Source organism: Empidonax traillii, unplaced genomic scaffold, assembly GCF_003031625.1.
Source record: "Empidonax traillii isolate 1590-97213 ecotype Southwest subspecies unplaced genomic scaffold, ASM303162v1 scaffold42:size1813164, whole genome shotgun sequence".
Classification (NCBI taxonomy): domain Eukaryota; kingdom Metazoa; phylum Chordata; class Aves; order Passeriformes; family Tyrannidae; genus Empidonax; species Empidonax traillii.
Window position 1 is genome coordinate 902,812 of NW_020955235.1, and position 16,211 is coordinate 919,022.

Sequence of the window (16,211 nt, forward strand, 5' to 3'; positions counted from 1 at the left end):
CTGAGGACCTCGCTGCCACTGTCCAAGTGTGCTTGGCCCCGGCAGATGAACCTCAGGATTAAAGGGTGGGCTCAGTTCCGCGCACACTGTGTCTCACCTAAAAAATCCAATGCGCAGGCTGGAAGGTGGAAAGACCTTCCCCGGTTCTTCGTTCGCGAAGAGACTGGCCATAATAGTTCAGAAATTAATTTCAAGCATTCTTATGGGCATCTCATTGTGTACTTGAGGAAAATGAAAAATGACCAGTAGGGTTGTGCATTGCTTTTGACTTACATTTTTGTTTGCTAACAGGTATATGCAATATAGTTACTCAGGGGAATTTTGAAAGGTAGGGAAGAGAGGTCAAACATCACTGGGTTTCATTGGGACACTCCAGATACTTATTTAAGAGTGTCTTCTGCTAGAGTCAGGGGAATGGTCACTGTCACTGAAGTAAAGGGAAAGCTCAATATTGCTTTTAGGTTGGAATAAGATGTGTTTTTATCCAGTCCTTTTAAATGATTCTAAATTGGACTTCTTCAAGAACGTGTGTGTTTTGTTTATAGGAAATCAACATTTTTCAATGTGTTAACAAAGAGTCAAGCAGCAGCGGAAAATTTCCCTTTCTGTACTATTGATCCGAATGAGAGTCGAGTACCTGTGCCAGATGACAGATTTGACTTCCTATGCCAGTATCACAAACCTCCAAGGTAACTCAAATTCTTAATGTTTCTCTTCAGTTAAGCAGCCAGTGTAGTACTGTGGAACTAAAAGTTTTCATAAAAGTTCAGTACAACTGTAATATCGTCAAGTTTTTACTAACATCTGTTTTAGAATGTGAAATTATGTGTGTACCTCGATTTTACCTTTCCCATGCCCCCAGGATGACTTTTGTTGTATAAGAATGATAAAAACTGAGTTACTCAGCACTATTTGATGCTTGGTGTTCCTGTCTTTGAAGCTGGATGCTCCCAGGTGACATGAAGGATATTCTGAAAAGATTTGGAAAATGAACAGTAGTGGACATACCTAACGTGTCATGAGGTTGCTAATTTCTGAGATTTCTACCCTGTATTTTGTTTTGTTCAGAATATTGTATGTGCTGTAGGTAACCAATACCTGTCAACATCCCTGCTTCCTCATCCTCAGTCATTTGCCAGTAAGATTTATGGGCAGCCTTTTTTTGCCTGTGACTTTTCTCTCCTTTTAATAGGCTCTGCTACTTGTTACTTGGTATATTCAGGGATATTCCTACACTGCATCTCTTCTGATTCTTTCATTTTTCTAGGAGTGTATTAATTTTGTCCCGTCAACGGTTTCTGCTGTTGACTGTTTCTGTAATCTGCTCTATATGTTCAGTGTGGGAATTGTTTTTTTTTTTTCCCTTGGACAGCAAAATTTAAGGTGCTTTCGGAAAACATACTTTAATAAGGACTTGTGACTCATTAATTTTAGTTTGCAATTACTTGCAGAGGTATCTTGAATAAAGTGAGTGTACATAAACCATAGGGCAAAGTAGCATGTATGTCTGCGCTTTTGTTCAACACCTGGACCTCAAGAGCCCGATCACACCTACAATTAAAAAAAGGTTGATCAGTTGCTAATGAAAAATCCATATGCTGACACATAATTTTCAAGTCCAAACAAGCTACTTCTGTTTGTAATTATTATGCACTTTTTAAATACTGCATTGATACAAAGCTGTTTGTGTAGGTGGATTGTTATAACATGTTATTTTGCTTTTCCTTCTCAAGTCAACATTAAGCATAGTTGTTACTGCATAGATCGTAAAAACAAAACAGCTGAATTAGAGACAAAACTTTCAGGCTGTTGATTGTGCAGAGATTATGGTGTGGTCTTTAAGTTTTGTTCTCTTCTAAATTATTAGTGCCACTGTGACCACTTTAGTAATCTTTTTCTTCTCACTTAACTATAAATGGCTATTTCGGAATTAATAATTGAAGTGACAAAGAGATTGTCACCTCTCCCCTCGCCTACCTTTGTAATCTCACCTTACAAGGACAGATGTAAAGATTGCAAATACCTGCATGTGTGTTCTCAGACTTGGAAATTTTGTCCCTTGCTCTTTTCTTCCTCTCTCTCATCACTCTTAAATATCAATGAAAATAGTACATTTGCTGAATTTGTATTCATTTGATAATGAGCTGGATAATCAGCTTTCATTTGAATGCTCTTTGACAGTATTTATTACTTACAGTCAATGAGTGTGGATATTAGTGGATAGTTATAGCTCCTGAGGTCACTTATGCTGCTCATGTGACTTTAATATTCACTGTAACAGTAATAAAGCAGTGATAGTGATAATTCAGTAGCGAAGTAACTTACTGGGTTGTTTCTGCTTGTCTGCCTGAGACTAACTCAGGAAAAGAAGGCTATAGTCACAAAGATATGCTACTGAATTGTAATTTAAATGTCTTAATTTCTCTGTATAGTCTTGATTTTATTCTTCATCTTTATGTAATACGCTCTGTGTTAATTTTGTACTTGTTTGGATTAGTAGACGTAATCCATCTGTGCACGCAGAATGTTTTATAAACAGAGAATTCTCTTTAAATTAGACTCTTGTCTAGCCTTAAGATTTTGTCTTTCAAAATCTGAAGCACTCAGATTTTTATTTTCCATTATGTTGCACTTAGTCTTCACATAACTGCAGACATTGTTGGGAGGTGGGGGCCGGGGGGAAAAGGGGTGACTTTGTTTTAGCTAAAATAACGTATGACAGGCCAAAGTGATCGTGTGCTGGTGCCTGCTGTGAGCCAGGGGAGGGAAGGGCAGGACAGGGCTGGGCTGGCAGCTGCTGTCTGTCACACTGAACTGAGATTGCTGCTGCTACAGCAAGGCTGACTGTTGCCAAGGATGTTGCTGCTATGAGTTATGACTATATATACATGAAATGTAAATGTTTCTAGATGAAGTCATGTAGGCAACAATTTAGAGACAATTATGCACAGTTAAAATCTGTACTTAATAGATTATGGTACAGTGCCAGAACTCGTAACCTGTGCTTTTTTTTTTATTTCTGTAGCAGTGGGATGTATATGACTGTTGACAATAGATAACTTCAGTAATATAACTTCAGTGTACACAGAAGGTGGGCTTCAAGAACTTCGGTAAAAAGTGCTATATCGTTTCCAAATAATACAGATGAGCAAATTTCTTTGTGCTTTAGTGTTATATATTGCTTGCTTTTTGGTGTGAATGAAATTGTGGATATTACAAAAAAGAAGAAAATCTGCTAAAGCCAGTTCTGAATGCTTGTTATATTAAGATCTTTTTTTTTATATTATGTTAATAATTTAATGTATATATTTACTTGTTTGTGTTGTATTTATTGCAGTATTCAGTGAAAACTCATATTTGTTACATTGTGCCCACATGTAGCTTTTTCAGAAAGGAGACTGCTGGCTTTTTGTTTTGTTGTCCTCCTACCCCTGTTCCCCCAACACAAGTACTTTCAGGTATGGTTTGACAGACTAATGATTGGATTAGTTCCAGTTTACTAACTGGAAAGAGAATATATTCTTTAGACTGATTCACTTCAGCAGGAACTAAAGCAGAAAGATGTATTTTCCCCTCCCCCACCTCTAATTTATGAATCCCAAGTAGGTAACACAGGCTGAGAGTTGTTAATTCTAAAATGGAAAAGAGGTGATTTTCGTCTGAACAGGTAACTCCTGCAATGAAAACTGTGACATGGAAGCCAGAAACACTTGATCTGTTATCTGCAGTTAATATTTTATGGGACACTGATGTCTCACAAAAGGAAAGAACTGAGTCTAGTGCATCTAAAGAAATTTTAGTAACATAATAAAACCTTTAATAAAGTTATTTTCTTGCATTTTTTGTTCTAAATTTAATTCTGATGCTGCTTAATCACATTAAACTTAGATTAAACTTACATGAGTTAGAAATACTTTTTAGGGTAATTTGGACAAGTGATTTGTGTCATAACTCACATGTATCTTGAAAGCCTCTGACCGTACCCACTGGGCTCGACCCATACGGACCTGCCTGCTGCCAACAGCTGTAGTGTGCTGTGCCTGACCAGGAGCTGTGCCTCAGGGCATTTGATTCAAGCCTCAAAATGATTTTGACTGAGGGGGTGAAGGAAAGTGTAATTTCCTCTTTAGTTTATTTATTTTGTGCCCCAGATAAACTCCTCACTGCAAATATTTGCATTCTTTCTTCCTTACCTGCAGCCTGACTGTAAGTAGTTACATCTGAAGGACTGTATTGGCTGATAGTAATCAACCTGTGTGAAAACATTAGTAAAAAAGGTGATTTTAAAGTCTATGTTTCTACTTCCTAAGTTTAAATCAAATGAGATTATCAGCAGAAATTACTAAAGTGAGAAAGGATGAACCAAACTGCTTTATAACTGTCAGTATTTGTTTCATTCCTTTTTTGCACCTGTAAGTGGGTGAGTTTTCTTGCACATATGTGTTCACAAAACACAAAGCTTATTGCACCCACAAACATTTCTATTTAACTTAGTTTATTTTTAATCTGTCTTGGATGTGCTTTTCAAACTTAAATTTTAAAGCAGTCCTGGTTATCTCAAAGGAGGATAATATGTAAATTACAATTATCCCTCTTTAACTCTAGCCCATTATACTTCAGGATCTCTGTTCTTTTTTTTCAGCAGGTTGCTTTGGTTTGTTCTGGTTTGTCACTGTAGGTTGATAAAATTCATACATTCAGATCTTTAGTGCTCAAGTAATGGTTACTGAACTAAATCTGAGTAATTTCCATTGCTGTCTAGGTCCTGAAAGTCCTCTGCAAAATTAAATAAAAGTTCCTTTCAGCTCACTGTAGGATAGGACTATCATTATATGACAGCATAGTCAGCTACTTGATAAAGTTTTAAAGTCAAAATTATTACTCAGTTGCTGGAAAGCATTATGTAGAAATGAGATCAGCAGTGGGACTTTGAGTGACATCGTGGGGGACTTAATCCAGATTTAAGAAGAGAATTTATGTAAATAGAAACCACCTTTAATTCCAGGGTGATACACCAATAACTTAGCTGGATATAACTAACATATCAGCATCTGAAAGCACATCCAAGCAATCCCATTTTTTACAGAAAATGACTGAAAATTGGCACATATATCCTGTTGTTTATGTTCTTCTTCCTCTGGTGTCACTGACTTTGCCTGCTCTTCAGTTGGTTCTGGGCCTTTGTAAATCAGCTGGGCTGTGGTGCGTGTTCTAGCATTGCAAATTTACCAGCGGTTAATGAAAGACCTTAAGTACTGGTGACTCAAGCCATCTTTTCTGCCTGATGGGAGAAGGCAAAATTTCAGTAGTTTTATTTTGTTGTTATAACTTGCTGAATAGGTGTTTGTTATATACAGGACACAGACTTTGTGTTGTAATCCACACTGAATCTCTTATCTTTTTATGATTCATATAAGCGCAATTTAATTAGCAGATTTTTCACTCCTGGTTCATGTGTCATTAGGTTCAAGTCTTGTTTGTCAGTACCATGGATAAAATGCTATTAATGAAATCAGTCTTGCATAGAAATGATCAGGGTTCATCTGCAGTACCTGGTTCTTCAGAAGCAGATTCCTTTAATTGCCCAGTGAGGGATTTTGCTTACATTGGTCAAAGCTGCTTGCAAGATTGATTGCAGAAGCTGTAAGTGGGAATACAGTCTCCTGGAAGAGGGAGGATCGGTAAACTGTTCATTTCTATTTGGAAATGAGCCAAAAATAGCAGTGAGGACATACTGAAAGTTGACTGGCTGTTTAAGGGGTTATCACAATATACATGTTCTCCTTCTGTGTTGCTACTTTAGGTAATTCATGAACTCCTAACAGATGACTCCTACTTAAATTGTATGAATTTTCAGGAAAGAAGAATAATTGCTCTTTTCTAACAGATTTAACATAGATGCCTTTAAAGGCAGAAGAGCCTGTACTGGAATTAGGAGATGAGTAGCACATTTGGCTTTACCAAAGAGAAAGGGAAGCTGGACATTATACCTTAATGCTGAAGAATCTGGCCTTTTTGGTATATGGGACTCATAGGATCAGGTAGAGTTTGAGTTGAGGGAAAGTTGTTGAACTGTTAAAGAAATGAGTATTATTATTGAGGCTTACTGGAAAACTGCTGCACTTTGAATGACTTGAAGGTGTCATGTGGCTTTCCAGGGTCTTGTGGTAGATGTGAGATTTAAGTGAACTGTACTAGAAGATGCAGAGAAACTAATGGGATTTTGTTTGCTCTGGTGAAGAGAGATTGTGGAAACCTAGACGTGTAAAAATCCAGGGAGAGAAACAGCAGTTACTACAAAGCAAATACTAGTGGAAACCCAAGAAATAAATGTATGCCTCTTCCCCTCGAATTTTAGAAAAACAATAGTCACAACAAATTTGAGATACCATGTGTGTGTACATTTTAGAAGCAAATAGGTAACTGGCTGCCTTGTGCCATTCAGAACTGCTGTACTGGACAAACAGGTCAGGTAAAGAAACTCCTCTTGCCTGTTTAAATAACTGTTTTGGACTAAAGTTTGAAGTGAAATTTGAAACCAAGTTGGTGAAAAATAGTCCTCATCCCCTGTAAAGTGTGTAACCCTATGGATGCATAAGCCTCTTATTCCTGAATGAAAACCATAACCACTGAACTACAAAACTGAACTTGGTCTGGCCCAGAGAGTCTTGTGCTCTTGACTGCAGTCGCTCGCACAGTGAAGGTAGGACACTAACACAAACCCCCTATTGCTGTCTAAATGAGGTAAAAAATTCTTGCTTGAAGACTATACCTGTGGTTAAAATATAGAGATACTTCTGGATTTGGTATTCTGTTTCATACTATCAATACAATTACTATAAATTCCTGTGACATGCTTTATGGTAGATTGGTGTTGCACTGATTTGTACAAATGATCTGCTGATGCCACCTGTTCCTGATGATCATTTGAGGCTCAGTGACATTATGCTAATGCTGACTAACGAATCTTAAGAAATGGAAATTAATTTGTTTAGAGGAGGAGGAAAAAAGAAAATAGAACAATCCAGTTAAGTCTTCAATAACCGTATTCGAGGTAAATGATACTTTCCTACCATTGTGTGCAGTGTTTTCTCTTTATTTAGTTTCATGATGTTTGCTGTTTGTCCTTCAGAGTACAGGAAAGTGTGACTAGCTTGTGCCTTTGTCTGCTTCTCACTGTATTCATCTTTCTATGATGAAACAGAGATTAAGACCTAGGAGTGGGGATAGTATTAATTTGCTTAGAATGTTAGCTTTGTGGTACCCGAAGTGAAGGTGAGAAAACGTCTTGGATACTTCAAAGGTCTCTTGCTTGTATTAGTCAACTGTGAAATAAATGTGCTGTGGTTTTCTTTCCATTGTCTAGCAAATGAGGTTGAATCTGGTGATCGAGTGGTCATCTGCATATGAAGGTATCTGCCTTGCTCTAATGTGGCATCTTTGTAATGAAAGTGTGAATTGTTTTGATGGCTGGTCAGGAAGTTAATCCTGCCAGAAAGGTGAGAGGGGAGCATACAACATTTCTAACACCACCTTTGTTTTTCTTAAACAGTTTAAAATGACAATGGAGAAGTGCTTTAAAGAGTGGTATTTTTCTGTCTTGCTTTTGAGTTAGTTATATGTCAAAAAGTAAGGAATTCTAACAAGTCTGACTGGGAAGTTGCCGCTGTTTCTTCTGAAGTATCCTTCTGTGTTTGTATCAGGCAAAAGGAGTTACTTGGTTAATGCATTAATAGTTACTGGCTTTTGTCTTCAGAATGTGAGTTGCTCTTGGTAATGCCCTAGATAAGGATTTGTTGTTTCTGAGTTTGTGTGCTGGTAGTTTAAAAAAAAAAAAAAAAAGATAGTTTGCTAAGAAAACCATAGTGTGACAAAAATGAGAAATTTGCAAAATTGGTTTATTTCAGAATGTTCTTATATTCATGTTCTTTCTACTGCATTCCACAGCATTAACATGCAGCACATGACATCTGTCTTCCCAAGGATGAGCCCTTCTTTTCATGGGCCTAGTGAAGTTTAAAGTTAGCATATTGTGTGTTTGAATTTAGGTAACTTGTACTACATTGTAAATATTTTTTTGTGTATTTTTTCAAAATCACCCTTCAGGGTATTCATTCTTCTTTCTAAGCGCATCACAAAGGTATTAATGGCATGAAATGTCATTAAGTTCCTAATTTATTACACCTGACAGGTTTGGTGATACTTTCAACTTCACCTTGGTTAAAAAAAAAACAACAAAAGTTGTTCAGATCTGGTATTGTGGAATTATTTTACTTGGAATAAATTTTGTTTCTTGGGAAGTGTTTGAGCAAGATTGAAAACAAAACTTTTAGGTCACCTCTCTTCCAGAAATAATTGATGTTCCATATTAAGAGAGATTCTAGTGGATCATCCTTTCCTGAATTAGGGAGTTAATTTGAAGTGATGAAGTGCACCTGCTGATATTAAACCATGTGTTGTGCTATTTGCAGTCAAGTGGAAGTGGGATAGCACCAAGGAAAAAGAAATTGGAAATGTTTTTTTAGTACCTAAGCGAGTTGCTCTGAGCAGAGACAGTGATCCATAGATTTCTGTAAGAACATTTTTTCCTGTCTGGGCCATAGCTGTCATACCGGGCACTGGGATAAGAAGAGTTGTTTTCTGATGCGAGTGGATTTTCCTGCTGTTACAGATTTGACAGTGGTCATGCCATCAAATATTTCAATATTTGAAAAAAACCAAATTTATTTATCAGCAAGTTGTCACACTAAAAAAAGTAAAGCTCAGTTTGGGCTGTGGACAGAAAAGACTTCAGAAGTGTAATGCTGCTCAGAGAAGGTTTCTGTAAAGGGCTGTTTGGGAGGTTGCTGGCTTGGTCATCCCTAGCCCTCATTCCCGTCTTAGTGGTTGCTTGTGTCTGTGAGCAGCGCTGCAAAAGCAGGTCTTTGGAAAAGACATTTTAAGGTAGCCCACGGAATTTATATCTTTATATTTGAGTCCTGTGTCGAAGAACACTCACCATAAGACCCACCGCTCCCCGTGAAACAGTCCCTGCTTTAGAAATGGGCACTGTGTGCTCCCGCAGGCGGCAGAGCACAAGTCACACCCTTCGCATCGGGGTCTCTGTGGCGGTGTTGTCATTTGCATAGACCGCGTAAAGGTGCTTTTAGCACCTTTTCAGGAAGTTTTATCGTGTATTTTGTTTGGTTTTTTCCCCCTGACTGAGCTGGATTTTGAAAAGTAATTTGGTTTAGCGTATACATGAAAAGATTAATGCCTGTTAAGGTATTTGCTAATTTTAAAACAACCTGAGAATTTGCAGAGGATAAAAGGTTTGCAGTTTATAAATTTCTATATGCATTTCCCATAACTAAAAAGGTTTTTTCCATTTTTGTGTCAGCTAATTTAGGCTTCACATGACATTTATACAGTAACAACAGTATAGTCATGGTCATGTCTGCTTAAGTCTTTGCTGTTCACTGTGGTGGAAAACATTGCAGGTGTTTACATTAAAATGCAAACTTCATCTTAACTTGTCTTCTGCTTTCTTTCAATCTGTTTGCATAAACCTGATCACTGATAGTTTTAATCACCACTGTATTAAAAAAATACCCTTGTCTTCTGAGAAAGTTGCATAATTTACTGAACTGATTGATAACCCTAGAGGTGTGTGATAGCAGAATGCAATGGCCATTTGTGTGTCTCATCCCTTTGGTGCTGTGAAAATTCTGCATTACACATGATAGACTTTATGCCTTGTGTACCAAGCCTGTTGGTTATTGTATAGTTGTCTGTATAGTTCCAAAAAACTAGTTTACTTACTTCAAAATTAGTTTACTTAATTTTACATAAATATTTACAGAGAAATTAGAGAAGGGTTAGAGTTAAAAGGGGGAGAATTTCGTCATACGTTCCATACTGTGATGTGAAACTTGTTCTAGAAAAAAGAACTGTTGAATTTTCATGTTCTGAGTTTATGTCTGTGCCAGAATTTTTACTAATATGCTTCAGTAATGAAACTTTCGACTTTCATGTTTCAGCAAAATTCCAGCATTTCTCAACGTGGTGGATATTGCTGGCCTTGTGAAAGGAGCCCACACTGGACAAGGCTTAGGAAATTCCTTCTTGTCTCATATTAACGCCTGTGATGGGATCTTTCATCTGATGCGTATGTAAACTTATTTATCTATTTTCTTTAGCGTTGTTGTACTCTGATAACCGTGGAGCGCATATCTGTTACAATTTTAACCTTTACCTTTCAATTCAAAGTCATCATGTTTTGGGTTTTTCCAACCAAGATGATTCTCATCCCCTGCTATATAACATGTATGCCTTTCTTTAAAAGCATTGTACTGAAGACTTTAAGAACTGGCTTTTTGGAAATCTGGAATGATTTTTTGTTATTTTCTTTTGCCTGTACTGCAGGGATGTTTATTTAGTTTCTTAAAGGAGGAAGAATGGAATGTGATAATAAAGGCATGAAATGGAAGTAGAAAATGAAAATAGGGAGTTAGTAGCAGATTCTGGGATTCTGTTCCTCACAGGGCAAGCCTCACTTCTGTCCTTTTTCCTGATGTCTGTGTGACTTGTATTGAGTCTTGAATGTCCTTCTTCATGTCAATTCTGAACATTTCTCAGTTAGACCAGAGGTTTTGATTCCCTTTAGTCACGTATTTCACAATATAGAACTTACCTTCAGAGTCATATTAACAGCAATTACAACCTTGGACTTAAAATTTCATTGAAAGTGTATGTTGGTTTGCAAAATATACTTTGTGTATTGAAAAAAGTTTCTGGACAGAAAAGACCAAGCTTAATGTTTCTGTAGGTTTGAGGAAACTGGACATCTTTGTTGTTGTCTTTTGGTTGGTCATTATACAGGGAGTAATGAAACAATAGAACAAAGAAACAAAATGGGGTAGAAATACTTTTTATTTGGTGATTGGTGCAAAAAATTCTTTGGGCAGGATGTTTCTAAAACAAAATCAATATTAATATACATCAGTATAGTTTAAATATTTGTAACTTCCCAAGAACCATTCCTATAATAACACTAGAAAAAGGGAGAGGTGGAGATGAGTTTCCCCAAATATAGGCTGTCCTGGGATTGATACTGTTCTGCCAGGTGTGATAAACTTTTAAACTTGCTCTGTTTTGATACTTGTATCGTAAGTGCTTGTTAAGAAACAGATTGATACAGTAACCAGCAGTGAAGATGGTTTTTAATCTATATGTTGAATAATCCTAAGCATTTGGTTCAGGTACCTATTATAAGGGATAACACCATTTGTATTTTTCTTTGGGGATTGCAAGAGGAATGAAACTATTGTTGTGGGTGTTGATTGCCTAATAAACACAAAGCTCTTTCAAAATACTACTTAGGGATAATAATAATAATAAAACTAATGCAAAATTTTATGCTTGAGAGATATGAAATTACTTTTTGTTTCCCTCTGTGAAATGCATAGTAGTTCTACTTTCCCCAGAATAGTAAAAAAAAAAAGAATATTTGGTCCTAAAAATCGTAATAGCCCTCTTGTAAATAAATTTTTTAAAAAAGAATCTATTAGTTATACAACACAAACTCTAGTTAAAACCTAGAACTCACTGAAGTTTTCAACATGCCATGGTAACTTGTATTATAAAAATGCATAAACCTTTTTTATATACTGTCATGTTTTTACACCCATCCACCAGTCAAAATTTTTTCAATGAGTCTGTGTCATGTCTGGAGCTTGCATGGTTTCTGTTTGATTATAGAAACTACCTAAACTGCTTTTGTAAGTCTTTAAACTTTCCCTATCCTGAGAGGATGAAGCTCCTTTGTTGCCTTTTACCATGGTTTGGTCCAGGCTCTTGATGGACTGTGTATCTTTGAGAACCAGTGCCCTGAAAGCAGCTGTCAGTTTTCAGCCTGGCAGGTAGGCACTGAATACTGGATCTCTGCAGCCACTTAAAACTGACTTAAATGGGTTACCAAGGCAGGCTGCTCCTATTTAAGGAGAAGAAGCAGTGGGCTGGAAGCTGAGGCTTGTATGCCAGCAAGCCAGAAAGGAGGTGTTTCTGAAGAGGAAGAGAAGATGAGAATGATAAAATGTTTGTAAGAACAACTGTATTAGGAAGTGATCTGGAGACTCTGCATTTTCAAAGCATGAAAAATTTAGTGTTTGTTTTCACTTAGGTTTTGATTAGATCTGAATAAATTTTCACCTTTGAGCACTGAAACTGTTGCTCCCTGTCTTTATGCTGTTGTGGTATGTACTGCTGCTGCCCATGGTGATGGCTGGCATGGGAAACACAGTCCTTTGGAGAAATGGTCTTTTTCTTATTGATGAATGCCAGGCAGGAAGTCAGAAGCAGGTCATTGTGGGATTTGTGCTGTAAACTTCAAGGTCTGCATGCCTCGGTTTATTGAAGAAGGGCTCGTTTGACTTAGCTTTGTTCTGTTGATATTTTTGCAGAAAGAGTTTGAAATTTAACTCACGTTGTATTAATTAGGGTAATGATAGGCAAGGAAGTGGCTTGCTAGGAATGGAGAGCTTTTGTTGAGTATGAGCCAAACTTTGGATGTCTCATCAAAGGTATTTTATAGTCTTAGGCTAAAGGTTTTGATCCTGTTTTCTTTATTCATTGAGGATGTGTCGAACTGTGTTTTCTTTAGGACAGAAGGTTTATTTGTATTTATTTAGCTGCCATAACAGAATACACTGTTGCTACCTCTATGGATGGCTTTTGAAGAAAGTTGTTGCCTATCAGTTTATCCACTACAGAGCACACAGGTGAGCTGCAGCTGTAGTACTTTCAAAGTAATTATAATTATGTTTTTGTTGGAAGTGTGGAAGTTCTGTGTGGTGTCTACCCAAACTGATTTTTGCATGGCATAAAGCGGAGGAGAAATGAAAACTGTTTCCATGTGGCCAATTCTCTGCTTTCCTTACTTCATTTAGAAAAAGATAGTACTCCCACCTCGAAATGGCTGTGTATTTTCAGCCTTCAAATTTCCTTATCCCTTGTAGACTGTTACTTTCCCTGACAGACGTGGTATTCATTAAATACATAAAAACATTGGTTTTATGTCCAACCTATATGTTAATATATGCAAAGAAACAGGCAACATCTGTGAAAACAGCACATGGTAGGGTAATAGGGCAAGTAAAAGCAGAGGTAAGTTTGTGTTGAGCACCACTGTACTTTTGAACATGATTAGTAACAGTCTGAAGCAGATTCTCTTACCTCAGCAAGCAAGGTGCTAAGTTTTCATGTACAGAATAGAGCAGTGCATTTTTGGGGTTTGATACTTCCTGTAGATTTTTTCTATTGAAGTGTACAAACTGAAAATTATTTACTGATATTTAAACTAAACCATTTGATTTCTAAACACTCAAAAAAAGAAAAATTTCAGATGTTATCCCACTTTCTTGGGGGTAGGGGTATAATTTACTTTTGGCCAAATCCACATATCAAAACCTCAGAAAGATACGCTTCCTTGCTTATTGGCTGAGTGAAGGGGGAATTTAATTTGAGAATGGTTGTGTGTCCTGGATAATGGTGTCTACAGCATTGGTACCATAGTAACCTGACACGTGCTTTAGGGTAGTTACAGCTTTGTTCATCTTCCAAGTTTCTCTGTTTAATTTGAAACATTTCTGACAGTTCTGGTTTTTGTGTTTCAGGTGTATTACAGTTTTTACTGAGGCAGCAATGTTTTTGTGGTGACAGAAGGCAGGCTATTTGAAGGTTCTGATAGTGTTTCTTCCAAGTTTCATGGCTTTAACTACCTTTCAACTTTTATGGCAGATCAGTCACAAGTACTTGTAGAAAATTACTTTCTTTGTGTGGTGGACTATAAATGGCAACCTTGTTACAAGTGTAAATTTACAAATTGCTCTTAAACAATGCTTCAGTGAAGAAAATGGTAGATGTTAGTATTTAGTCCCTGCTATAGCTCTGTCAAGCTTTTGAATGTACTGGATGTTAAACAGCCAGAGCTCTTCATGTTTTTGAGTTTCTCTTCCCACTGATATCCTACAGTCCTAGTTTTCTAGAAAATACATTCCACATTTTTTTCCTCTTATTTTTAGTTCCTTTAATGAAATCCAATCTTTTCAAAGTTACAGAAATGGGGAAGACATTTGTAAAAGTACTTTGCTATCAAATGCTCCTTTTCAATTGATAAAAAAACGTGGGGGTTGGATGCCCAATGTTAGGTGTAGGGCAGGCAAAGCTGGATTTTGTGGAAGAACTTGAGAGCTCACCTGTGTGCCATCACCTGGTGTCCCAGTCCTGCAGAGGGACATGTGAGCTGCCTGTGGTGACACAGTACTGGGAGAATGCTGGCAGGTAGGGGTGGGAAGCTCCTGCTCTGCCTGGAAGTGCTCTGACTTTACAGCAGAAGAGCCGCAGCTGCCTTTTAGCAGCAGGATGGGGAGCTTGGTAACTGGTAATCTGTGAAATCTTGTTCTTTGTGATAAGAGTGAAAGAACCATGAAGCTAGGTAAACATCCCCTGCAGTCTTATAGAAGTGACTGGTGTGACCATTGTGAATTGGTTCCTAGAAAGCCTTAATTGTGCTTACTCCATCCAGTTTTATGTCTGTTAAAACTAGAAATGTTTAGTATGCCCCCTGGTTCTGCTCCTTCAGGGTTTTAGGTAACTTCTAAACCTGTTTGCCATTATTGAAGGTTTTGATAGATATGAATCACGTCAGCTGAGCATAGTATGTTCTTGTTTGAAATAAGCACTAATCAAAACTGAGTTTGACAATATTTGTACTGATTTTTGCTCAGCATTTAAAATCAAATTAACTTGGGTTTGGTTTTTTTTATCATCATGAGGGTTAATGGTTACTTGCAGTAATACTGCCAGTGTTTTGATTTGCCTGTAAAAATCAAAGAGGTGATAACAAAGTTATTTAACTGAATAAGATGCATCCTCTTTTTTGACCTAATTTTTTTACTTCACATAAAAATGTATGTATTTTCTATATAAAAATGCAAATTGTTCTGTAGCTTTTATATAGTTGAGGCATGATGCGTTTCATTTTTTTTCCCCCATGTTCTCTAAGAAGAAGAGAACTGCTGCTCCTGGAATCTGACTGCTACAGAGAGGAGGCATGTGAGGATATCACTTAGCCACACTCCACTGCACTAGCATTTCAGTGAACAAAGTATGAGTTACACCTCATCCCTTCAGCATGTGTGTTCTGTGTGTTGGGAAACCCAGTGGCTCTCTTTATGCAGCTGTAGCTCGACTGTGTCACTGCTAATATCTGAAGCTGTTTTTTCATTTTTATAGTGTGTCAAAAGTCACCTTGAAATGATGTAAACATAGCTGTCTTACAAATATTTATTGTCTTCCACATATTTTGGTTCATTTTTTTGAAGATGGTTTGTCTTTGTTGTGTATTACTAAATATAATTGACACCTGTTAAGAAAGGGTTGCTCATGTACAAATACAAACCTTTCACTGCTAAGCTAACAACGTTTAAAAATAGTTTGCACGTATTAAACTTGTTACGCAATCAAGATGTATTGCTGTATGCTATTGAGTAGATTATCTTCTTATTTGTTGTTAGAGTAACTATAGTAGTTTGATAAAATATTTGGAGTGGCTCACAGTTCAGCTAAACTTTCAACTGGCTTTCAGTTACTTCTCTGTATTAAATCCAGAAGCTATGAAGGGTTTCAAATTAAAGGGTTAAGTTAAAGGTTTAAAATTAAAAGGGTTTCAAACTGAGTGAGAACAGGCATTGCAATGGCTATTTTCTTTCTCATGTGCCTACTCTTCAGTACAATAATATGGGAAGAGACCTGTGATGAAGGCTGGTGCTCCAAAGCAGTTGTCTGCTGATGTAGTCTATTTTGTAGAAGCACCTGAAGAGCAGAAAAGAACCTTGTGTGTGCATAGTAGTACATAATTGTCCAAAATTCTGGTAGTGGAATTAAAGGCCCAGAATGGGATTCTTGTGAATCTTCTGACATGCAGTTTGAACTAGTACTACCTTGAAACCCTAACCTGCAAGAGGGAGGGAGATACTCTGTACACCAGCATCCTGTTTGATAGATCAGTGCCAGTGCAGGGTCTAGCTTAGTTTGGCCAAATGTAAAAAACTTTCAACTAATCAGATTTTTCACGTAGGCAAGAAGATAATTACTGGAAGGGCAATAACCTCCTAAGCTGAACGATTGCAGAGGAACTTTGTAAGACTTGTCATTCTTGAGTATAATATTAG

The 16,211-nt window shown here is 37.2% G+C and overlaps 1 protein-coding gene across 2 annotated transcripts in view; it reads left to right on the forward strand.

The window, feature by feature from the left end:
• OLA1 (Obg like ATPase 1) overlaps positions 1-16,211 on the forward strand; it is a 118,967-nt gene that overhangs the window by 21,895 nt on the left and 80,861 nt on the right. For both annotated transcript variants that reach the window (XM_027878481.1, XM_027878480.1), the window contains exons 3-4: positions 546-689; positions 10,020-10,147. In XM_027878481.1, coding sequence (XP_027734282.1) covers positions 546-689; positions 10,020-10,147 — 272 coding nt within the window. The remainder of the gene's footprint in view (positions 1-545; positions 690-10,019; positions 10,148-16,211) is intronic.